The following is a 25,707-nucleotide window of genomic DNA, read 5'->3' as shown; positions in this document are numbered from 1 at the left end:
AAACACTTTGAGGTCAGGTAGCAAAACTGGCACTGCTCCTTGCTCATTCTTCTAGAACAGCCTGCACGGATCAAACAATGAATTAAAAATCTTCTTGGGCTGCAAATACCTGATATATACAGGAATAACTTCTATCATTCCCCCTCCCACCTCAGTTTTATATCCTGTTTTTCTTCCAGCTCAACCACAAACTCACTTCTTATGGCTAATGATGGAGTCGACCTGGGTCTTCTCACTCCCAGATTTAATGTTTAACCACTATACCTCATTTGCCTATATTCTTTCCATTGTGTGCCAAGATGCCCATGGCTCAATTCCAACTGCTCTGGCACCAGTTCAAGAAGAGCAGGTGGGAGGGGAAGAAAAGGCAGGGAAAGCACAGCAACGATTTTTCTTTTTGCCCTTTCCTGAGTTTTGCCTTTGTCAAGACGGTTTTCCTCCAGATGTATCGGATGACAACTTCCAGGAATACTGAGAGTTGTAATTCAAGCCTGTTTGGGGGAGTGGGGATGTCATCAACTACTACAACATAAAGTATTATTATACTCCACTCGGGTGCGCAGGCACACTGAACCGAGGTGGCTCTTGAGTTTGCACCTTCTTCCCACCCCAGAAAATCTACTGTGAGTGCCCGAATTCACAAGGGAAGAGGGCGGGAAGAAGCCGCCAAAAGCAGAGGGCCATAATAGGCAGGGAATTCCCGATTTCCTAGCCTTTCGAGAGACAAGATCACATGCCTGCCACAAGGCAGGTTTGCCGAAGCGAAAGTTGGCCCGGAAATGCGAGCGGGAAAAAGTAGATCTGGCCACCGCAAAGCGATCCCAACCAGCCGGGGGAACCAGAGCCGACGCTTCTGCGGCCGTATAAATGGCCGGCGAGGGCTGCCTGCTGCTGGGCCCCTAGCGGCGAATGAAGTTTCTGCCTCTCGGCAAGTTCCTGGTGCAAAACAGAGGCACTGCGGAAGCAGGGTCGGGTCAGCTCCATGGCCTTCATTCGGAAGAGACGGCAGGAGTTGGACCTCTACTCCAAAGAGAGGTGGGTGAAACGCTCTGGGTAGAGCCGAGCGCCCAGCTCCTCCAAAGGGAAGGCTGCGGCAATGCCAACGAAGGAGCAAGGGCTCGGGAGTTGGGCCGCTCTGAACGCCGCCCCTCTGCCCGCTTCTCTGCTGGGGAAAAGCGCTGCTATGCAGAGAAAACCCAAAGTATTCCAGCTGCTCTCGAGCGGCTGGAGAAGCAGGGAGGATAACCCGTCCCCAGCAATCACCGACATAGCTTTCTTGTTCATTGGGTGCAAAGAAGCGAGACAACCGGGAAGGATGGGGGGGGCATGTATGTGTGTGTTGTTGTTGCTTTTGCTTAAAACTAGCATATCATCTACACATTCCTTGCGCTGTCCCGGTGCGCCCCATTGAGAGTCATAATCTTGCAATACGGAAGTGGCGCGGGGACTATTGTCTTGGGACACTGCGGTGTATGCGCTGTATTGTCCGTCCCCTTAAAGCTACAAAGGCTCTAATTCTAAAACACGACGATCGGGACGATTTACGATGAATTTCACGAGAGGTTGAACATTAGTTCGATTAATATCCCCCCCCCCCCCACTCTTAGCAATCCTGTTTCCTTCCGGATAAAACCGTAAAGACATGCTTCACGATTTCTACTGCTTTGGTGTAGCCAACAAGATTACTATTGCATTGCGTACGACACGCACCTTTAATTAAACAAATTCCGGGTTTATCAAAGCAATTTGTTGGGTTATTCTGAAGGCATAGCACTAAGCTAAACGGTGCATGTCTTCATTCCTGTTTGTGGTAATGCAGTTGAACCAATGAATAGAAAAGAGTATAACTCTGCAACTTTAGTTTCTATGTATCAGTCCCTTCAGTTTTATCCTAGAGCTGATTTTGGAATAATGAACAATGTTATGGATTGTTTTATGTAGTATGTTTTTCTGGAGTCCATTTCTATACACTCAGTATAAACTCTTCCAAACAGGAAGGCCAGGAAAAAAAACAAAAATTATCCACGTATTGTAAATTCTGAACAAGTTAGGAAACTTTTAAAAATAAATGCTTGCTAATAAATTGATAATTTGGCTGTTGGGAGAAATGTCCTTCTGGGTTCGGCTCCAAGTGGGGAAAAAGACACTGGAGACATGGAAGCTGCTTGGAAAGATGGTTTTAATGGTGGACAGGACCACATGGCCTGAGCCCTGAACAGCAAAGGTGATCACATGCTTCAATGTTGGTGGAGAAGAGAAGAGAAGGACTGAAGAAGGGCTTGCAGGGATTTTTATAATCTGTTCTGCCCCACCTATCTGTTTCCTGTTCCTATGTAAGAAATGTATTCTGATTGGTTGCCAGACTCACATGGGCCCATGCAGGGGCAACCCTCTAGGCTGTTTTGAATTCAGGTTTGATTGAGTTCAGATGCCATGTGGTCAGTTGAGTAAAGGCTTATTATCCTGCCTTAATCCCATCACAGCTGAAGAGGAGAACTCTTTATTATGTAAAGTGGACTAGCTTGGCCTTCTTAATGGCCCATTGACAAAGTGGGGATGGGCAGGAAGCTGTAGGAATTTAGTGTTTAAAATGTGTTTCTCCCTTTTTCACATCCAGGAAAATATAATATTCTGCCTTATCAATATTTCCTAGGATATTTCATTTTTCTGGGAGAGGGCTAGGTGATAACTTCCTACAATCCCTCCTTTTTTTTTTCAAAAAAATGTGAGTGGAACGCACATGTTTTTGACAAAAGATAAAATTGGTCAGATCAGGGAAACTTAATTTTTCTGATGGAAAAGCATTGAAAGAGACAGCAGAAGGATCCCTTCAGTGGCTCCCAGAGAGCTTTCAACCATGAAGGTCTTAGCAACCAGGGCACAATTTCTGGAAAGAAATTTACAATATCCAATTTACCATGCCAATTATTTTCAGATGTTTGATATCACTTTCTGTGAGCTTCCAGAGAGGTTACAAGCAGCCACAAATCCCAAAAATCCTTCACAGCCATGGTTCTGCCTTTTAAAGAAGTACAGGCTACCCATTTTCAGGGGATGGTTCTTTAATCTGCCCTAGCTCTTATTTTAGTGAGGCCAAATTGAGATTAGCTAGTGTGCAATCCAGACTATTTAGTATTTTTAAAACTACACACAATGAGCCCTGGGATTCCTCCTCCTGAGACCACCAGTGCAACATGTCCTGCTTTACTGGGCAACATCATTTTTTTTGGGGGGGGGAGTCACTGTCAGGGTTTGAGTTTTGAAGATCCTTTCTGCTACTCTTCAAGTGGGGGAATTGCCTGAGGGGAACTGACCCTCCCCCATGGGATTAAACGGGAGATATCACTGCTTAGGCTTTTTTTTTTCCCAGGGGAAAAAAATCAACCTAAGAAAAGCTTTGTGGAGGAGATAGTTTCTGAATGGAGCCCCCCCCTCTCTCCCTCTCTCTCTCTTTTGTGTGTGTGTGTGTGTGTGTGTGTGTCTGCTTCAAAATACAGAAAATACAGATATTTTGGAGAAAATTTCCCTCCCACCAGCCAGAAATCTAAGGTGTTCAGATCTTGCTGTGCTAGCCATTCTCAAATACAATTCTTACATGAGTACATTAAACTGATTACAATATAAATGAGGCAAGGAAGAAAGCATAATAAATTTCTGTGAATGAAACAGAGAAAGAAAACTTTATCAAATTCCACCCTCCCCATAATCTTTTCAGCTGTCTTCTGGGAATTGAAAAGAGTCTTTTGGTCTTTACTTCTTCATCTCCTTCAGGGTTCTTTCATGTCTGCTAGGGTGGCATGCTTGGTTTGGTGGTAAGGCTGGTAAGAGTGGTCAGTCAGTCTTGGTAGTCTGTGCCAGGTTTGGCTAAGTTTTTTTTCCTCATGTCAGGTTTTATCAGGAGGCAATCACCAGCAGCAAATTGGAGAGTTATGGTTTGAGCTAGCAGTCCTTTGTTTCCATTCTGTCCAAGTGTGGAAATCCAAACATTATTTCAGGAGGCAGACGAGGTAAATTTCATGGAACATGGCATTCCCACTGCCTGTATGATTGAAACACTTTTGCAGTAAGATGAGTAAATTTCCAAGAGGGACAACAACTTGTGTTGCAAACAAACAAACAAATAAAATATCATAGGGTAGAGCACCTTGACTCATAAGCGTTTAAAAATGCACTCAGGTGTAAAAGAGGGAGGTAAGAACAGCTTTAAAAAAATTGCAATTAAAAAAAATGTACTTTGAGTCAACACTCCAAAATATCAAATTCCATTCAGATGGAAGCAAATTCTCATTAAGTATGTTAAAACATTTACAAATGTAAGCAAAATATCTCAAAATCATTCCTTTTTATAGGTTTAATTAAGCATTTTAAACCTCAAAAATTTCCAGAAGAAAAAAAAAATCAAAACTGTATTCAGAGCAAAGAAATGTAACTGCATAATTTTATATGCAGATAAAAGATCACAATAGTGAAAGGTAAGCGGGAGCAGATCACCCATTTACTCCAAATTTCTCAGAAGAGAGGGGGGGGGGGGGAAGTGGTTAAAGTGAGGAGAAAAAATTTCAGCCTTTAATGACCCAAAAGGAAGGAGGGAAAGAAGGAGGGGGGGAATGCCCAGAGGCATTCACAGGTATCACTGGGGCGTTTCATACACACACTCATGGTAAAATGAGCAGACATTCATTCTCCCCGCTTTTCCTACTTCCCTCCAAAGAATGACCCAGAAGGAAGATGGGGGGGGGGGAATTCACACAGGCAATCACGTGGTTCTCTGGATCCCTTCACTTATCACTCCTTGGGGCATGGGGGACACATACTCATATTCATACTGCAATCAGACCTTCATGCTTGCTCATGCCAAACAATCATAGGTATTTCAAGAAGCTTTTTTTTTTTTTACAAGCCACCAAGCTTCATTTTCTTTTATTAGAGGATCTCACCCTCCCTTCAGGTTTGGAAATGATAACACACATGCATACACACACATACCATTAAACAACCTTGTAACTGACTGCTTCTTTATATGAAAGGGAATCAAACTACATTCATACCAACTTTACCATCAACATACTCACATTTGCACTGCAATCATTAATTTCACATACAAAAATCCCATTTCATCTTTCTTCATGCAAGGCAGTTATTACAATTACTTCAGGGAGCTGTACATAAGCCAATGAGCTCCATTTTCTATTATTAAAGGATCTCAACTTCCCTCCAGGTCTGGAAATGATCACGCACTAGATTGTTAATGCCTGTCTCTGCCCTGGGGTGTTCGTTTCTAATTTGGACCTGCCAGCGGATGCTGGCTAATTTTTAAAGATCCAAATTCTATCTTGATATCCCAGCACGCGCTGGCATTTTTAAATATCAAGATGTATAGAAACAATGTACAGAGATGTTTGTCCACACATTGTTTGCATTCAGCCAGGGTTCTAGGTTGGCGCTCCCAGCACATGCTGGCATATTTTTAAAGATCCAAGATGTATGGAGACTTTCATTAACACATCATTTGCATCTGGGTGGGGCCCTTGATTCATCTGATGGTGGCCAGAAAATTAGCAAATTTGTTGACAAAATCTAAATCAAAACTGCCTTCTGGAGGCCAGGTTTTTACTTTAGGACTAATAGAGTAGGTTGGTCAGAAAAATGTGCAGAGGGTTTTTACTCAGGTTGAAGGCAAACCTTTAGTAGGAATTTCCTTCATTTCATACATGCACACACAAGGCAACACTCTCCTCCTCCCCCCCAAAGGGAAAAAAAATCTATACTCACCTGAAGAGTACAATCTTCTAGGGCTGAAAGACATGAGAACAAGGTTCCCTCCCCCACAGAAAAGGCATTGTTGGAGGATTAGAGGTAAGGGAGGGGCGGGGGGGGGGGTAGATAGCTTGCAGGCAGAGTTTGAAAAATAAAAGCATCAGTTACTCAGCAGATAAACAGATATTATGGGGATATCAGAGATGAGAAATGGGGTATGGATTCACATGCTCCAGGAAAGAAATGAACAGGTAAAATCATTTAGTCACACAATAAATGCAAGGATGAAACTTTTCTTGCAAACATTTCCTGGGTTGTTACTTTAAGGTATAGGCAAGGAAGGAAGGAAGGGATATATATATATATCTTTACTCTGTTTCTGCTGGCCAAAACAGACACAAAGTGAAGACCCTTCCCAGTTTCAGTTAGTTTTCTAGGCCCAACAAACTGAGCGAAGGCAATTTCTGCCAGTTTACTCCTTTCTTTCTTTGAACACTTTAAAATTCTTGTCTTTTGGATTGGAGACATCTTAGTTACAATTACCTTGAGGGTGCACAAAGACTTAGACATACACACACACAGACAAAGAGGGAAAAACAAAATCATTCCCACCATGAATTTCAGTTAAATTGGGGAAGGCACAAATCTTAAGAAACAAAAACCACGTGGTTACATAGAAGACAGAGAAAGAGACAGACAAGAGAAAAAAAAAAGAAATCCCACCATTTCCTTTTAAGTACCTTTTCAGCCAAATTAGTTTTTCCTGTATCATCTTTCAGCAAAGCCCATTTTCTACAATCTGCTCTTTTTTTTCTTCATTCCGGCCAGGACGGGCATTTGCTTTTCGTCCCAGGCCCCCAACAACTCCCCTAGGGGGGTTTCCATGGCTACCCTCGAGCTACCGCTTCCCATGATCCCGTTTAGATGTGGGTTCACTTCGTCCTAGCCGGGTTTGCCACTTCGTATTTCCCCACTTTACTTTCGCGTCCTTAGAGGACCTTTCGCGCCCTTTTGAAGGGACTTTCTCTGTTTGCCCTTCGGAGGGTCTTATTGGTGCCCTTCGGAGGGACTTTTCTGGGGGTGCCCTTCGGAGGGACTTTTGACGCGTTCCTCACCGCGGGAACCTTCTCTCGATTCGCGCCCTTTCACGCAGGGACTTTTCTTACAGTTTCAAGTCTTGGGGAAAGAGACCCGGAGGACCAGCCGCACAGTGACCCAGGAGGGGTGCTGTCGGAGCGGGTATGCGTACCTCCCTTTTTCTCACTAACTTTCTTATGGGCTTTAGCTTTTTTCTCTCACAGGACAAAAACAGCAGCAACAACAAAAAATAAAAAATCCATTCACTTTTCCATCCATTTTCACACACACTAGTCACACACAGGCAGGCATACACACATTTCCCATGCTTTAAAATTAAATTTTAGAGAATTAAAATTTAGAGGTACTCACCTTCTTTCCAGGCAGCCTTTGAGCTCAAACTCAAAACCCCTTTAAAGCCTAGATCCAAATGGCTAAGGCCAAGATAAAGTCCACCCACACACTCAATGGGGTCTGTGCCGGCATGGGAGGCTTACCTGGGCCATATCCATTTGTTAGGCTAGCTTGGAGTCCCATCTGTGGGTCGCCAATTGTTGGGAGAAATGTCCTTCTGGGTTCGGCTCCAAGTGGGGAAAAAGACACTGGAGACATGGAAGCTGCTTGGAAAGATGGTTTTAATGGTGGACAGGACCACATGGCCTGAGCCCTGAACAGCAAAGGTGATCACATGCTTCAATGTTGGTGGAGAAGAGAAGAGAAGGACTGAAGAAGGGCTTGCAGGGATTTTTATAATCTGTTCTGCCCCACCTATCTGTTTCTTGTTCCTGTGTAAGAAATGTATTCTGATTGGTTGCCAGACTCACATGGGCCCATGCAGGGGCAACCCTCTAGGCTGTTTTGAATTCAGGTTTGATTGAGTTCAGATGCCATGTGGTCAGTTGAGTAAAGGCTTTTATTATCCTGCCTTAATCCCATCACAGCTGAAGAGGAGAACTCTTTATTATGTAAAGTGGACTAGCTTGGCCTTCTTAATGGCCCATTGACAAAGTGGGGATGGGCAGGAAGCTGTAGGAATTTAGTGTTTAAAATGTGTTTCTCCCTTTTTCACATCCAGGAAAATATAATATTCTGCCTTATCAATATTTCCTAGGATATTTCATTTTTCTGGGAGAGGGCTAGGTGATAACTTCCTACATGGCTAAGCACAGTTCATATTGATCTAAATTCTTGAAATTGGTAAAATTTCACAAAAATATAAATCCATGAAGATTTAGTTGGAATTAAAATAAGTTTAAAAGAGGCATAAATGTATGATTTAATTTTAAGAGGATCCACATTACATCGTATTCCTCTTGGGAACAATTGTCATTTTTCTTTTGTCACTACTTCTGTTTTGCTCTTACTGTTCTGCATTAATGCAGAAAAGGCAAAATTCTTTAACTTTTAATACCTTTTTAGAAAATGGAAGTAGAGACAAAAACATACCAGACCCAAATAGAAATTAGTAAGATTTATGGGAAAACAAAATGAATCAAACTACTTTAGATCTGCTTTCTCTAACACCTGTGAAAGGCAGTGTAAAAATTTACCTTATTTTCACCCTAAAATTACACAATTCATCACCATTCTCCAAGATTAAAAATAAGGAAGCTAAAGTTAAATCCTGTGCAAAATAGTTATGTTAACATCCTTCCTTAAGCAGTGAACATTATCTACAGTTAGTTCTCAACTTACTATCGCAATTGAGCCCAAAATTACAGTCATAAGTCAAGTCCTGTCACTGGGTGCCAGTGACAGGAAGTAATTTTCTGGCCTTTTCCACAGTGGTGGTTAAATGAATGCTATGGTCATTAACTGAACCACATTCATTTGAATGGGTGTTTTTTGCTGGAAACACACACACAAGATCACAAAATCATGTGACCACAGAGCACCATAATAGATCTTAAAGCTAATCTGTCTGACATGCAGTCAACAATCAGCTTGGGCATTCATAGGAGAGAGATTGGAAGGGGTGCACGTGAGAAAATATATCTCAAAATCAGTACAAATGCCAAAACGAAGGTATTAGCATCCGACTTAGGGACACAAGTACAAAAGAGCTGCATTTTCATCATGGTGTCACTGCATTCATGGCCACCATTTTTGTTGTCATGCTGTTAGAAGAAATTTTTGATCCGTTCTACAGCCACGTAATTGAGCACAGGACACCTATTTGAAGTGAAAATATAATTTAATTGACAGCAAATCAAAAACTATGATTCAGTTCTCAAAGTGGCCACAAAATCAGAATGCTGAGAATAGTAATATTTATAGCAATAATGGGATTTGTGATGTGTGTACATGTGTTAATTGAGCTGTTTTTGCCTGGAGGATCTGCAAAGTCTGGTGAAGAAAGTCATCTCTTGCCCTACAAGATGTGTTGAACTTTTCTAGGTGTGAAATTTTATGAGGGTCTGGGGTTGGGGAACTGGTGTAGGTGAGAAATATTGTGATTAGAAGATTTCTGTATTTTTAAAAGATCTTGCTTCCCGATTGCTGGTGTCAGCTAGCTTCCTGACGAGACTGTTTTGTTGATTTCATCATACAGCGATGAAAAGGTTTCAGTGATTTTATATGTGTGTCATGAGAGTCTTTGCCTGTGGAATAGATGGGGAAGGGACTTGATGTGTGTCCTGGCTAGCAGAAGTATCATAGAGATTTTTACCTCCCAACAGTGGCTAGATGCAAACACTTAGTCCAGGTCATCAGGCCTATAACTGGGAAAAAATAGACTCTTTGCAATGTTCTTTCCTTATTATTCTGTGATGGCACATTTTCAGATATTCTTCAGATAATTGTGGATATTCCAATCACTAAATATAAGTAACAATTTTAGTGGACAGTTTTTTAATATGTTAATCTTTCATACATATTGTTTGAAGGTTAGGCTCTAGGCATGAAATTTTAGTATTAATCTGTTAATTCACCAACCCTCTTTGGAAGAGTATTGCTATATCCATTACAAAACAATATCCGTTGTGTGATATTTTTGCAGATTTTTGAAATTTGGGTTTTCTTTTATGACAATTTACTCATCAATATTTAAAAAGGGAAGATCTACTAATTGAGTAGATTAGCAAATTAATATGAAACGTCTTGGAAAAATAATGGTGTTAGGCATTATGATGATTATTGCTGTACCATTAAAGCTGAGCACCAACAATTTAATATTTCAAGTTTCACTGGTGGTGTAGCTCAAGCCCTACCGCCCAGATCATCCTTAAAATTAAACACCACACACACATTCAAAAACGTTGGCTCTTGCTATTTTATCTCTTCCATGGAGACTCTGAGTAAAAAGAAAGAAGCTGGGGAAAGTGTCCTGTACCACATGACATTCAGGTTCTAGCATGCCTTGTGATGAGATGACATGTCAACATATTTTATTTTTAAAAAGTACAGACTGAATACTATGTAGCATTGAAAATATTTATATTCACTATATGAAATCCTTTCTTAGCTATTCATACAAATAGCAACCTTCAAACAGAATGTAGACTTGTTTCCATTATTCATTACATAAGAACAGAGTAGGACAGTAGAATAGAAATCAATACTCCTTGAAGAATAAACTACTAAAAGAAATAAAAATTCTCAATTATCATTTAGGCTGAATCAGTAATTAACTGGAAATTTTTAAAAGATTGCTACATTATTGCTTATTGATGTTACAAAATTGTTTTTTTTCCTTAAAGAGATACTTTTAAAGTTTATGCATCTATATAGAGGTTAAAATCAATGTTGCAGTATTTTCCTAATGTTGCTGTTTTTTCCCAGTGGGTTAAGAAAAAAACACTTCATTTGGGGGAAAAGATGCAAGTAAAATTTGTTGTGATTATCCAAACATTAAATAATTCCAACAGTAAACATATTTTTGGTTATTACTGTTGGATGTATATTTTTCTGTCTTGTTTTTCTGTTTTGTATTTTATTCCTATTCATAAAACACAATAAATTTATACCGTACATAAAAACGATCATTCAAAATTTCTTTCCCCTGGATTGTTTACAAAATATTGTGCTGTGTGTGTCAAGTATCCTTAGTAATCAGATTTGCTTTCTGAGCTGAAACTAAAGCACTTCCAATATGTGGTTTCTTAAACACATCAGTGAAGTGGATGACTTTCACTTCCATGTCTAATTATTTCCACTGCCAAACTACTTTTAACTTTTAGCCAGACGCTACCTTCTTAGGACACATCTAGCCTGTAAGTCATACAATTGTGAAACTATTACCTTTTATTTTTTGGTGGTTTTTAAGCAAATGCCACAGTTGTAAAGTGGCTGCTGCAGTAATTAAACAAATGTCATAGCTATTAAGTGAACCAGTTGTTTGTTATGGGTTCAGTTTTGCCACAAATCAGAAGAAAATGCCAGCTTTCAGTTGGCATAACTGTTATAAAATGTGATCACATGATTGTGGGATTCTGCTGTAAAAGTGGCCCGGTCACCAAGTGCTGAAGTTTAGTCATGTGACTCCCAGAGGGGCAATTGCTGAATCTGGGCCATAAGTAGCCCTGAGGTACGTCCATCGTATCTTTGAATGGTTGCTAAGTGACTGCTTATAAATCGAGGACCATCTGTAATGTGTATTAGTAGCAAAGCACAGAGTTCCCTTAACATATATTTTGTTTTTTATTATTTACTTCTAGGTTTTCGTTATTACTCCTTAATCTGGAAGAATACTATTTTGAACAACATACAGCTAATTACATTTTAAAGAAAGATGGCAAGGGAATAAGGTATTACACTCTCTTCATAAAAGGGAAAACACTAATATTGTGCTGTAACAAAATTCTGCAATAACTTTCTAATGTCTTTTAATGCTTAGGAAAATTAAAGGATCATTTAAAATCTGCTCAAAATCAGTGATATTCGAACCTGATGAAATAAGCCACCCCATTATTAAAGTAAGTAGATAACTAAACAATATGCAACAAAAAATGGTTGGTTTTAACAGCAAACTCAAATGAAATTTTCTTTTTTGTGTGAATTCACATAGATTCCTTTGAGAGATTGTATTAAAATTGAAGCACCAGATGATAGTGAGAATTATTCCTTCATGAGGTAAATGTTTTAAAGATGTGTTAAATACATATTTGTTTTATATCAACACAACTGAATAGTGTGATAATATTATTTTCTTTCCTTCCAAATCTGTGTTTTAGTGGTACTTCTGGGCAGATTGCTATTTTATCTAGTCAAGTAAGTAACAAATAATATAAAACACCTTATTTACAGCTTTTTAAATGTCATTTTTAAATCAAAATGCAAATAATTGTGACTTTGAAAGATTTTTCAGAGTTTTACCATGATCTCTGAAAAGGCTTCAAATTCAGACCAAACTCCATTTGTTATCAAATTTATATTTTGCCAAGACAGTTGTGAAACTTCGATCGTAATTCATACTGTAAGTGACAGTGAAAAAATTATTCCGGGAGCAATGCTTAATGATGATATATTGGTTAACACTGCAAAAATTATTCCGGGAGCAATGCTTAATGATGATATATTGGTTAACACTGCAGAGATAAATCAGATTTCTATTGTTGCTGTATAAACGTTAGGGATACAAGAGATTTGCCAAATAATAAGCATAATAATACATAAGGAAAGTCAATGAGGGTATGTAGCATAACAATAGGTGACTTCAGCTCTGCCATTTGTACAGCAGTGCTACAGTGGAACATAAATCATGATGCTCATAAGATAAGCACTCCTGGTTGAACACAGACTGAACAAAACTGGTTTGTGTCAAAACTGTGGATTCACACAACCCTGTCAGAAAAACCTGTGCCCTGGACTCATTAGCTTAGGGCGGCAAAACATTTTTAGCATAAATTTTTGCACAAGCAAATATTTGTTTTTAAGTTCTTCAAAGCAGAATCAGAGAAAAGTAACAAGTGGTATTAAGAAAAAAAATATGAGATCTGATAGCTAATGTAAAATGGATATAAAACGTCTGCATGCTTAATAAGTTCATAGGCAATGGGGAAGAAGATATTTTTATTTTCTTCACTAAGGAAGAGATAAACAATATGCTTGGCATGTAAGAAGTAAAATAATGTTGAAGAGGAAATAACAGGAAGATCAGATAAGATCATGATGCAGGGGGGCAAGGTGTGTGGGCAAGATCTTGAGTACCCCAGGCCCAGTACTCTCCAACATCTTCATCAATGATTTGGATGAGGGAATAAATGGGGAACTCGTCGAATTTCGGGTGTCCTCCTGGATGCCCGGCTGTCAATGGATGACCATGTGACAGCCGTGGCAAGGGGGGCATTTCACCAGGTTCGCCTGGTGCGCCAATTGCATCCCCTATTGGACCGGAACGCCCTCTGCACACTCACTCATGCGCTTGTGACGTCTCGACTGGACTACTGTAATGCTCTCTACATGGGGCTCCCCTTGAGATGCACCCGAAGGCTGCAGCTGGTTCAGAATGCGGCCGCGCGGACAATTGTGGGAGCCACTAGATACTCCCATGTAACACCTTTGCTGCGCGGGCTGCACTGGCTACCTGTGGCTTTCCGGGTGCGTTTCAAGGTGTTGGTTATCATCTTTAAAGCGCTCCATGGCACAGGACCTAGTTATCTGCGGGATCGTATCCTGCCCCATACATCCCTTCGGCCGATTCGCTCTCATAGAGAGGGACTCCTCTGGGTGCCGTCCACTAGGCAATGCCAGCGGGCGACACCCAGGAGTAGGGCCTTCTCTGTGATGGGCCTGACCCTCTGGAATGACCTCCCCCCGGATATCAGGACTACCACCGACCTCCGCTCCTTCCATAAGAAGCTAAAAACCCACCTGTTCAATTTAGCCGGCCTGGCCTAATTCCCAATTTTAGTCCCACAAGCCTGCATTTTTAAGTTTTTTAGGGGTATGCTTTTAGTTGCTTTTAATTTTTACTTTTCTGTACAGCTGTATTAGGTTTAATTCATTTTTAAGGGTATAGGATATTTATCTTTTGTATTTGTTTTAATGAGACGCCTGTACACCGCCCCGAGTCCCTTCGAGGAGAGGGGGCGGTCTATAAATCCTAAAAAATAAATAAATAAAAATTTGCAGATGACGCCAAGCTGACAGGAATAGCCAACACTCCAGAAGATAGGCTTAAGATACAGAAGGATCTTGACAAACTTGAACATTGGACACTATCTAATAAAATGAAATTCAATGGGGAAAAGAGTAAGGTTCTACATTTAGGCAACAAAAATGGAATGCACAGGTACAGTATAGGTGGTACTTTGCTCAATAGTAGTAACTGTGAGAGGGATCTTGGAGTCCTAGTGGACAATCATTTAAATATGAGCCAGCAGTGTGCAGCAGCTGCCAAAAAAGCCAACACAGTTCTAGGATATCTAAACAGAGGGATAGACTCAAGATCACATGAAGTGTTAATACTACATTATAATGCCTTGGTAAGGTCACACTTGGAATACTGCATTCAGTTTTGGTCGCCATGTTGTAGAAAAGATGTGGAGACTCTAGAAAGAGTGGAGAGAAGAGCAACAAAGATGATTAGGGGACTGGAGACTAAAACATATGAAGAACGGTTCCAGGAACTGGGTATGTCTAGTTTAATGAAAAAAAGGACTAGGAGAGACATGATAGCAGTTTTCCAATATCTCAGGGGTTGCCACAAAGAAGAGGGAGTCAAACTATTCTCCAAGGCACCTGAGGGTAGAACAAGAAGCAATGGGTGGAAACTAATCAAGGAGAGAAACAACTTAGAACTGAGGAGAAATTTCCTGACAGTTAGAACAATGAATCAGTGAACAGCTTACCTCCAGAAGTTGTGAATGTCCCAACACTAAAAGTCTTTAAGAAGATGTTATGCCATTTGTCTGAAGTGGTATAGGGTTTCCTGCCTAGACGGGATTGGACCAGAAGATCTCCAAGGTCCTTCCAACTCTGCTATTGTATTATTGTGTAACTTTCAACTGGGTGGAGAAAACCAGGAAGCTTTCAGATTCGGGTTTTCCCAGATGTGCCAACATAGTTCTCTTTGTTGTATGACAACAAAGATCAGAATGTATCAGAATATCAAATATTGTCTTCAGTCAAGATCAGAAGAGTTAAACCAGTGCATTTCCTAGTGGTATTGTATAGCTGAGAAAGTTGAACATTGATGGATGGCTTTTAATTGCAGCTTTGATTATGGTTATTAAGAGTATCATGGGCTAAAAAAGCCAGTCAATTAGTCCTGAAATTAAAAAAAAGTAGTGAGGCAATGATTAATAAGCAAAAACTCTGCAAATGATGGCCTAGAAAAAATAACTTCTTGGAATGATTGGGGAAAATGAAAAAAGGGGAAGGCAATGGAGAAGAAAAAGAAAAGGATAATATATAATTTGAATGTCCCCAAAAGAACAATAACTATGATTTGCCAGTATGCATGGAAAACGGTTGGCCGGGTAATTCTGGGAGTTGAAGTCCACTCATTTTAGAGTTGTTGAGGTTGAGAAACACTGCAATAGAGAAACAACAAAATGGAGAATGTTTGTCCATAAAGTCACTGGGATTTGACAATGTCATTAACTATAGGGAAACTTTTAACTTTTAAACAAAGGCAAAGTTAAACTAGGGTCACAATGAAATATCAGCCTACAATTTGGATTGGGATTTTGTAAAAACTATTTTAAAATTAAAATGTAATTTTCATTTAAAATGAAGAGAAAAGGTTAGGTATATGATCTGAGAAGAAACTTTCAGAACAGTTTATCTCTGTTTTTTCATGCTTTATAAGCTTCTCTGCATTTCTGATAATATCTAATAGCTATAGCATATTACAAAAAGCAAGTACTAAACAGGTTATTCTTTTATAAAGGCTTTTCTCACTAAAGAACAAAATATCATCGCACCCTTTAAAACCGAAAGAGTAAGTATATACTTTTCCATTCAAAGAAAAAAAAATGAATGTTATATAACTATATGCTTTGTTTCTGAGAAAAAATATCATTTAAAAAAAAAACTGTGTATGTTAGTGTTTAAACATAATCTTATTTGTAATGTAAAAGTAATACAGTGCCTTTTAATATATGAACTGTTAAATAAAACGTTTTAGGAGAAATATACAAACAATGTTTGAATTTCCAAATGTCAGAAATAAGAAAAAGAACAATAAGAAACTGGAGATATAACACAGCAGCTAGATTAGAGTATCAGAAGTAACAGGGATTAAATCTAGAATTTGTTTGCATGGAATACAGATGCTAAACTAGATCCTTTCCTAGTTTGAAGGGGTTTTGTGTGGTTTGATTACAGTGGGTTGTAATATAATTTTAATTTTCCCTTTTTGTCAGGGTCAAACTAAATATGTATTTGAACTGGATGTTGCTGGAAAAGTCGAAGATGTCATACAAACACTTCACCAAGTATGAGTAGTTGTTGGTTTTATTGCTGCCTATAGCACGTGATTTAGCTAATGAAATAGAGTAAACTCTCTTCATCTAGTCAAATATTTGAAACAATTAACAAATGGCTAATTCTTTTTCTTTTGCATGGATTAAATGTGGCTAATCAATCTTTAGGCTATCCTGCAGATTTAGGATTTATAATTATATATGTCTGTTGTGATGCAAGTCTGTAGATAAAAATGGATATAATGCAAAAATTGTAATTCTAATAGAAGTGCAAGTGAGACTTCTACCAGAATTACCAATTTTGCATTATATCCATTATAACAGATACAATATATGTGAACTTCAAATCCCTTATATCTGGAAAACTTCTAAATTTCATTTGATTGCTTCTGTTTTTTAACAGTTATACAGAGCATCGCACTTGGACAAACTGGGGGATCAGGCTGCTATGGTAAATATGTACTAGAGATGCAGTATTAATGGAGAGATTAATGTGACAATCCTATTTGCATTAAACATTTAAAGCTGATTATTGTTATTATTTTAAATCAGATAACTGCTATTCTACAATCACGTTTGGCCAGAACATCATTTGATAAGAACAGGTATGTTTCTCTATGTTGAGTCAGGAAACATCTCATCTTTTGACTCTTAATTTCTAAAAAAAAAAATTAGAGTAGATCAGCAATAGGAATCTATGTGTTGGCTAATACCAATTTGCAATGTTTTATATATGTTTATCTTATTCTGCTGAATTCTAAATTTTTGAATTGTTTATTTCTGTGACAAAATAAAGATAAAGTCTAAAATATGCTTGGAGACCTCCTTCGTTGATTCACATTTTATTCTTATGCATTCAGATAGAAAGTGGGGGGGGGGGGATCTTGCTTTCACCACATTCTCTTTGGCAAAGGTTTTGTTATTTGGTCTTAGCTCTCTTGAAATGTTTTTGAAAATGTGTTCAGTTTTTAGGTGGACTATACCTGCTAACATGCTAACCAGAAAAAAGTTTGTGTTTCTACAATATAATCATTACTGTAAAATATATTTCACACTGGTTGTTATAAAATATATAAAGTAATAAATATTATACTCTAAAATATGTGTAAAGGTGTGATAGAAAACTATGGGATGTTTTGATAAGGAATAAGTAGGAATTCACACTGAGCATTTCTTCGTTATTTAAACAGATTTCAGAATGTTTCTGAAACGCTACATATGGAATGTAAAGCAGAAATGGTCACTCCATTGGTAACTAATCCAGGACATGTATGCATCACTGATGCAAACCTGTATTTCCAGCCTCTCAATGGCTATCCTGTAAGTAACTTGCATTTTCTAATCTGCTGCTATTAAAACCTTGATAAGAATGCTAGCAAAATGTTCTCTAAGTTTATACAATGTGTTCTTTATTTGGCCCTCGAAACAAATCATACAGTTCAATCTCCCAGGAGCTCTGTTTTTAATGCAAATCAAACAATCCTGTCATTTTCTATAGGTGCTATATTTCTCCAGGCTGAGGAAATCTAATTTCAGCTTAAGTCTTCTTTTTAAAAATATCCATGTTATAATTAAGGATAACAATATTAAAGCACACGCAAGTACTGGTCAGTTAGTACACTACCCTATCGGTGGAAAAGTAGTCTTGTCATAAGAGCCGCGGTGGCGCAGTGGTTAGACTGCAGTACTGCAGGCTACTTCTGCTGATCACTGGCTGCCAGCAGTTTGGCAGATTGAATCTCATCAGGCTCAAGGTTGACTCAGACTTCCATCCTTCCGAGGTGGGTAAAATGAAGACCCAGATTTCTGGGAGCAATATGTTAACTCTGTAAACCGCTTCGAGAGAGCTGTAAAGCACTGTGAAGCGGTATATAAATCTAAGTGCTATTGCTATTTCCTAATTGGTGACTTATAGCACTGGACTCATCCAACTATTATGTCAAAGTAGCAATTAAGAGGCCAGACTTACCGTGTATCACTTTATTATGGCTCAAATGATGCCACGAAGATGGTATGAATTAATAAATTGAAAATGGTCTTAATGGCCATTCTGTTACACACTGATGATTCTGAGGAACACAAGAATTATGGTGCTTTGGTTTGTATATGTGGATTTCTATTGGTATTTGAGGTCCATCTGGCTTTTCTGCTGTAGTTAAGTTAAACATTTCTATCTGTTGCCAAGGTTCCATACTATTTCAAATAATTAAGAAAGCCAAAGTGTTCTTGCTGTGATATAACAAACTAGAAAGTAGATTCATGTATTTTCTTGTGGGAAGCCATGGTATCTTTTGCTCACTTGTGTAGGTTTGATTATATTACACAAAGTTTCTATAATGTGAATCTGTCCTAACATCAAGAAGAAGTTGGCTTAATTTTTAATTAGCTTCCCCAGATAACAAATAGTGCCTATTTGTTACTGAACAATCTCAGAAATTGCCTCTTTAGATTAAGATAATTGACCCTCCTCTTAAAAAAAAATCCCAACAATTTTTCAAAATGGTCTTTTCTTGTATGTAACATCAAGACTCACTGTTGATAAAAGTGCTAGAGAAGAAAATGCATCTTTTATCTAGAACATGTGACCAAAACTGAAAGAAATGTGTCATCTTTTGACTCCTTTATAGAAACCTGTCGTACAAGTGACACTGCGTAGTGTCAGACGCATCTATAAAAGAAGACATAGCCTATCGCCTTTGGTAAGATAATACTTGCTTTTGATCCTTGGTATCATAGATGTGCTTCATGAGTTTAAATTTAGCTATTCTAATTCCTGAGGGAACAAGTATTAAACAGTAGGAAATCTTTCTGGGTTTGGTGGAGCCTATTTCACACAACTGATACAAAATTACTATTTGATTGAATTTCTATGCAGTTAGTTTATAGAAAACCATTTAACAGATGAATACATGATATAATCATAGGATTTTTAATGTATTTCTTTGTGGAAAACTAGATTATTGCTTTGAGCTTGGAAGTATTTTTGTAGTGATAAGGCAATAATTTAAAGTTTAAATTTAAATTTTAAACAATACAAAGTTCTTGCCATATTAAAAATAAAGTGCATTGACTTTTTATTCTATAAAAATAATGTAGACATCACTTTTGTTATTGTGAAAACAATAAGAATTGGATATCTGTGCTTAACATCTGCTATGTGGATCCTGGTTAATTCAGTAATTTTGTTAACTTTATTAAATGTCATTTTATATATTTTTTAATTTTCAAGGGTCTGGAAGTATTTTGCACCGAGAATGATTTATGTTCAGACATCTATTTGAAATTCTACAACACTGAGGACCGAGATAATGTCTATTTCTACGTGTCAACATATTTAGGTTTCAACAACAATTCTAATAAAGTGTGTGTGTGTATGTGAGAGAGAGAGAGAAAGAGATAGAGAAAGAGAAAGAGGGAGAGGGAGAGAGACTCTGACTTACTTCAGCTTTTTGAATAGATGTAGCTTTTATAGAAGATTGGAAGAATTGCATAGAAAAAGAACTCTGTTATTTTGTGAAGATACTTAGCAGCAGATTCTTAGTACCATCTTAAATTTGTGCATGATTAGCAGAAGAAAGCCATTGAAAGATGAGAATCGGTCAAAGAGAATTCTGTATCTTCCATATGTTATCATTTGATAATATTGTCTGTATAATCAGAAATGCACCTTTAATATAAGGTAGGAAAATATGCAACTTGGTGAAAATAACAAAGATTAGGTATAATTTTGATTAAGGCTTCCATTACCTATGGCTTTTTCCCCAATACTTAAAAAAATGCTCTTAGCCAATAATATTTAGATTGGGTGGTAGATAGAATTATGGAATGCATTAACTACCCAATTTACTTGAAACTTCAAGTAACAGAGGTTACTTGTTTTTGTCATCGTAGTCATCACAGGCATAAACCCAGTACTTAGCACTTAAACCTATATACTGTTTCACAGTGCTTTACAGCCCTCTCCAAGCAATTTACAGATTCAGCATATTTCCCCCAACAATCTGGGTCCTCATTTTACCGACCTCTACCGGAAGGATGGATGGCTGAGTCAAACTTGCGCCGGTCAGGATTGAAGGAATTTAATTCCTGCCAGTGAACAGAGTTAGCCTTCAATACATTCTAACCTGTGCGCCACCATGACTCTTATTATGTAACTATAATAGTAACTATAATAATATTTTTTTCTGCTGGATTTTCATGCCTGTTTTTTTTATTTTGTTTCTCTTATCAAAAATACTGCTAAAGACTTTGAAAACTAGTAAAAAGTGAATTTAAATGAATTTGGAAGCCCAACATTAGCAAAAGAGCATGTACAAACATTAGTACAACAATTAGTACATTCGTACAAACATTAGACCAGTACAATACTTCAGAAGTAATATAGAAAAGGTGGTTCATAATGTGCAACTATCTAAAAAAGCCAATTTTTCCCTGCAGTTATACAGCTGCCTTATGTAGCTGCATATGATATATATAGTCCAGAGGTGGGTTGCTACCAGTTCGGACAAACCAGTAGTGGAAATTGGGACTGGGTCACTGAACCGGTAGAGATGCAAGCTGGCCACGCCCCCGAACTGTTTCCCCAGTTGCCCATGCCATTGTCGGCATTTTTTTTTTGTCATTTTATAATGTTCTGCACATGCACAAAACAATTTATAGGCAACTGTCTCTGAGTAAGCAACACAGCGAGCGCGAGCCAAGCGAGCAGCGTGTCCACAAAGCGCCTGCAATGCAAGCAGTAACGCAGGCAGCAACCTACCCCTGATCTAGTCCTCAACTTAAGATTACAATTGTGACCAAAACTTACATTGCTAATTGAATTGTGCCTGACTTTACAAGTCTTTTTGCTGCGGTCAGTGAATCAACATGACTGTTAAATAAATCACATGTTTGTTAATGAATACAGCTGCCTTTGCTTGTTGGAAAATCGCAACTGGCAATCGCATGACTTCACGATGCTGCAGCCTTAATAAATGCATGCTAATTCCTAAACTCCCAAACTTTGATCAAATGACTGCAGGGATGATGTGACAATAGTAAGTGCAAGGACTGGCCATAAATCACTTTATTCAGTGCCATCGTAACTGAATGGTTGCTAAACAAATGGTCATACTCTGAGGACTACCTGCATTGGAAAAATGTGGTGATTTAAAAAGAAACAGGTGACACATCTTCACTGGTTTCTTGGAACCGAATGCAAAGCATTGCATAGCTCTTATAAGCTAATGTCAAAATTCAGCAAACCTAGCCAAATCATAAATGTAGTAGTACTAGAATAACTCAGCCGTACCAGCAACTCTTATGCCTGAAGCAATGTTTTTTCCTACGTAACAGTCTTTGTATTTGCCTATCTTTCAATCTCAAACTGTATGCCTAAAATGCAAAGTGGAACGTGAAACACACCTACAGTTAATTTGCATGAAATCTAACTTGCCCAAAGGAAATTTGTTTTTAAGAGGTAGCAACATATCTACTAGGAAGGAAGGCATAAAGTTTGGAGAAATCTTCATCTATGTTGAAGAAGAAGCTGAACAGAGCCCATAGCAGCTCTTTAGCGCTTTGTCATGGTTGCAGGAACTGTTGCTTTGCTCCAACATTTGATCTGATTTCAGTCAATACTTTTGGGGAAATTTTAATAATGCAACCATGCTGGCTGCTGACACAGCATTTGAAACAGCAAGTATAAATAGACCATACAATGGATTGGTTCAATATAGATCTTGAGAGACATGAAAAGCCTGAAGCTTGAGCTCAGAATATTTAGTACACTATCACAAACGATGTTGAGAATAGAAGAGCAGCTATGCACAGTGTAAAATCAAAATCAAATGAGGTATGAGAATGTTCAGTGGGATACTAGAAGACAGGTCTAGTTTGGATTAAGAGCAATGCATCAAAATGTGTGTATGTTGAGGATAAAGAAGGATAAAGTCCTTAAAGAAAGATTAAACAAAATATAATAATGATGTAACTTATTTTATTCCCATCCTATTACATTAATTTGTACATTTTAATGCAGGCAGATCACCTTCTCCATTATCACCCATCCCAAAATTCTCATTGTCAACTTTTTTGCATGAAATTTCCATGGAAGACAACAGCTTAGAAGACAATTACTTTGAAAAACTAGTGGAGGATTGCTCTTAATAAGTGCTCATTTTTATATTAGAACATATATAGAATAGGAATGGGAGGTTAATAATTTTGTAGGGAATAGCTTCACTCATTTCTCATTAATCTGAATACTTGCTGTCATACCTGCCTTATCTGATCAATGATGAACAATGGCTCCATAAATCTTGTGGGATAGAAATTCAGCCTAATACAAGTTCCTTGGAGAGCCTTAATTGCAAATTAATTTCTTATTTGCATTCTGTCACTTTTTCTGTACCCTTCTAGAAAACCATATTACAGAGCACACTGCAGAGAGCTATATGTTACAATGGCAACGAGGTCATATCTCAAACTACCAATACCTTCTTCATCTCAATAATCTGGCTGATCGGAGCTGCAATGATCTTTCCCAGTATCCTGTCTTTCCATGGATCATAGCAGATTATTCTAGCTCAGAACTAGGTAAGACTTCTTTGGAGGCAAGCAGTAAATGCAATGGGACAATCCAGACTAGGTAACCTGTGCAGTTGGCCACTTGTGCTGTCAGTTCATTTTCCTGTTATCGTAGAGACAGCAGCCAGACTGAGACTGGGTATGCTCCGTCCATTAACCAATCGGACTGAATCTACACTTATGATGTCATCGGGCCCTTGTGGCTCCTCCCCAGTTTCAGACTCAGTCCAACCTGTACTGGCTGTGAGAATTTATCTCTCCTCTAAATTATTTAATTATATCTTTAATTGGTGAATTTTTCCAAAAAAAATTGTTTTTCCTTTAAATTGGTTCCTTAAATAATCCTTTATTCTACAAATTGGAGGGAAATTCAACAGGCTGCCTCTCCTCAGCCGTCTGATTGCCTGCGGCCACGAGTTTGCTCAGGAAGCCTGCCTTGCATTCAGATCAGCCAGCTCACAAGCTACAGCTCCATGGCTGTTTCCCCGCGGCGCTCCTTGATTCTGGGCACTCGGGACGCGCGACCGTTTCATGCGCAGTGGTTCCAGACAAGTCCTGTGGCCATTCTGCAGATCACCTAGCCACACTTAGTATTGGTGGCCATTTTTGCGGGTCAGAAAAGCCTCAGAGAAAAAAAGTCAGCCATTTTGGACGCTTTAAAAAAGGCGCGAACTCTACAGCAGCTGTTTGGAGTGCCCAACAACGCGGGATCACCCCAGGTGGACTGGATCAGGAGCGCTTGGCCAGGAAACGGGTGAGACCGTTGCCTATCTTATCGGGGTGTTGATTTATGTTTGGGGAAATGGCTGATCCAGCTATGGATACGAATGCAGGACTAGAGGAGGCAGGGCCACCAGGGGCAAAGAGCAGCAAGAAGAGGCAAGCCAAAGAGGCCCCTTCCTCAGGAGTAAACCCCAGGATCTCTAAAGCGACTACTAGGGCAGAAGAGCGCAGGCAGAAGGCCCTTGAAAAAGAATTTCTTAGGGCCCAAAAACAACAACATAGTCTAACTGCCCAGCCCGCCCGCCCTCCTTCCGAAGATCACCAAGTGGTGTCCTCAGCTCCACCTGTCTTGCCTCCCAAGGGCCCAGACCCCTCCCTGGCCTATTCAGAAGGGGAAATGTCTTCTTCGGAGTCCTCATCTTCGGTGGAACCTGACAACAGGCAATTTCTTTGATGTCCCTACCACTTAGTGCATCCATTCCACAGATATTGGACTTCCTGCAGAGGGGGCTTGATCAGGGAGTTACCCTAACATGCTACGCCGACAGGTGGCCGCTCTGGCCTCTGTTCTGGATGGCCTGGCATCTGAACATCTACCTTCTCACCCCTTGATCTGTAGATTTCTCCATGGAGCATCTAACCTGCGTTTCCCTGCCATACATAGATATCCGACTTGGGACTTACCTCGTGTCCTAGAGGCTGTGACTTCCATGCCCTTTGAACCTATGAGATCCATTTCTTTGAGACCGTTGTCCTTCAAAACACTGTTTTTGTGGCTGTACCCTCAGCCAGACATATTTCTGATTTGGCTGCTCTTTCAGTCAGGCATGACTTGGCGTGTTCCATCCAGACCGAGTTGTCTTAAGACTGGACCCGACATTCATACCGAAGGTCAATTGCTATTTCCACCGAGGTCAGGAGTTGACCTTACCTGATTTCTGTCCATGTCCCCGTCATGAGAGGAAGCGCAAGTGGCACACTCTTGACGTACGTCGTGCCTTCAAGATCTACATCGACTGCACCACCTCGTTCCACCACTTGGAAGCTCTCTTCATCTCCTTTCACTAGGCCTCCTTGGGTACCAAGCTTTATCGTTTAGTCTGGGGCGCTGGAAAGAGCCTGTATTAAACTGTCTTATGAACTTCAATTCATATAGGTCCCTGCAAACATTACAGCTCACTCTACACGCAGCACTGCGACATCTGCGGCTTGGTCCACTCAAGCCACCTTGGAAGAAGTTTGCTGGGCGGCCACCTGGTCATCTTCCACAGTCTTCATACATCATTACAAGTTGGACAAGTATGCGTCGGCTGACGCGGCCTTTGGGCGCAAGGTGCTGCAACAAGTACTTGTGCCCTAATGGACCTTTTTTACAACTTCCCACCCTAGTGGACAGCCCAGTCTTTGGTACGTCCCAGTCTGGCTGCTGTCTCTATGATAACAGGAAAATGGGTGTTGGTTCTTCCCTGATACACTCATTTTCTGGTAGAGTAGACACAGCAGCCAACCCTGCCCCTGGTATGGGTCACGTGAGGAGATTCCATGTGCGGAGAAGAGAGAGAGAGAAATACAGTGACTATGGACTTTTCTCACCATTCTCACTTGAGTCTACAGTTTTCCTTCATCTGAAACTGGGGAGGAGCCACAAGGGCCCGATGACATCAAAAATGTAGACTCAGTCCGATTGGTTAATGGACGGAGCATACCCAGTCTGAGGTCTGGCTGCTGTCTCTATTCTACCAGAAAATGAGTGTATCAGATAAGGACCAACACCCATTTTCTCAAACTTCAGTTTCCAAAATGGAATAGTGTTAACAACATCATTTTCAGTATTGGTATATAAACTTGATTTTAAAAAGTTGCACAGCCTGCTGCTTACTTTGCTATATTTAGACTTTCAAATGAATCCTCAAGGGAATACAAGTCAGGAAACATTAATAACAACCTGGGGCATGAAGATAAGAGATTCAGTAAGTACTGTTGCAAAAATCCATTCATTTCAATTAAGCTTGCATAGAGTTTCACAGCCTGCCTGCATCGTAAGCACTAACTTTGACATGTTGTTCATAGAAAGTAAGGGTCTTGAATAGATTTGGGAAGGGTGGTTTGCATATATGTTTTCTGCTTATCCAAGAAAAGAACTAAATAAGAGCTGTTAGCATTTTTTTAAAAAAAGTGATTGATTGTAGCTTTTCAGTATGGTTTAAATAAAGTT

General features: G+C 39.3%; 1 protein-coding gene across 1 annotated transcript in view; it reads left to right on the top strand.

The window, feature by feature from the left end:
- The first annotated feature begins 513 nt into the window (after window positions 1-513).
- Window positions 514-25,707, top strand: part of NSMAF (neutral sphingomyelinase activation associated factor) — a 44,267-nt gene continuing 19,073 nt past the window's right edge. Inside the window, exons 1-13 of the mRNA XM_081953438.1 lie at window positions 514-1,035; window positions 11,490-11,579; window positions 11,669-11,747; window positions 11,840-11,904; window positions 12,006-12,042; window positions 15,668-15,718; window positions 16,143-16,214; window positions 16,606-16,653; window positions 16,755-16,807; window positions 17,393-17,522; window positions 18,830-18,901; window positions 19,432-19,540; window positions 22,602-22,778. Of these exons, the coding sequence (XP_081809564.1) occupies window positions 983-1,035; window positions 11,490-11,579; window positions 11,669-11,747; window positions 11,840-11,904; window positions 12,006-12,042; window positions 15,668-15,718; window positions 16,143-16,214; window positions 16,606-16,653; window positions 16,755-16,807; window positions 17,393-17,522; window positions 18,830-18,901; window positions 19,432-19,540; window positions 22,602-22,778 (1,036 nt within the window). The 5' untranslated portion in view covers window positions 514-982. The remainder of the gene's footprint in view (window positions 1,036-11,489; window positions 11,580-11,668; window positions 11,748-11,839; window positions 11,905-12,005; window positions 12,043-15,667; window positions 15,719-16,142; window positions 16,215-16,605; window positions 16,654-16,754; window positions 16,808-17,392; window positions 17,523-18,829; window positions 18,902-19,431; window positions 19,541-22,601; window positions 22,779-25,707) is intronic.

Source organism: Natrix helvetica (genome assembly GCF_964273705.1).
Source record: "Natrix helvetica genome assembly, chromosome: 4".
Classification (NCBI taxonomy): domain Eukaryota; kingdom Metazoa; phylum Chordata; class Lepidosauria; order Squamata; family Natricidae; genus Natrix; species Natrix helvetica.
Note: the sequence above shows the minus strand (reverse complement) of the source record. Positions and strands in the feature narration are given on the sequence as shown.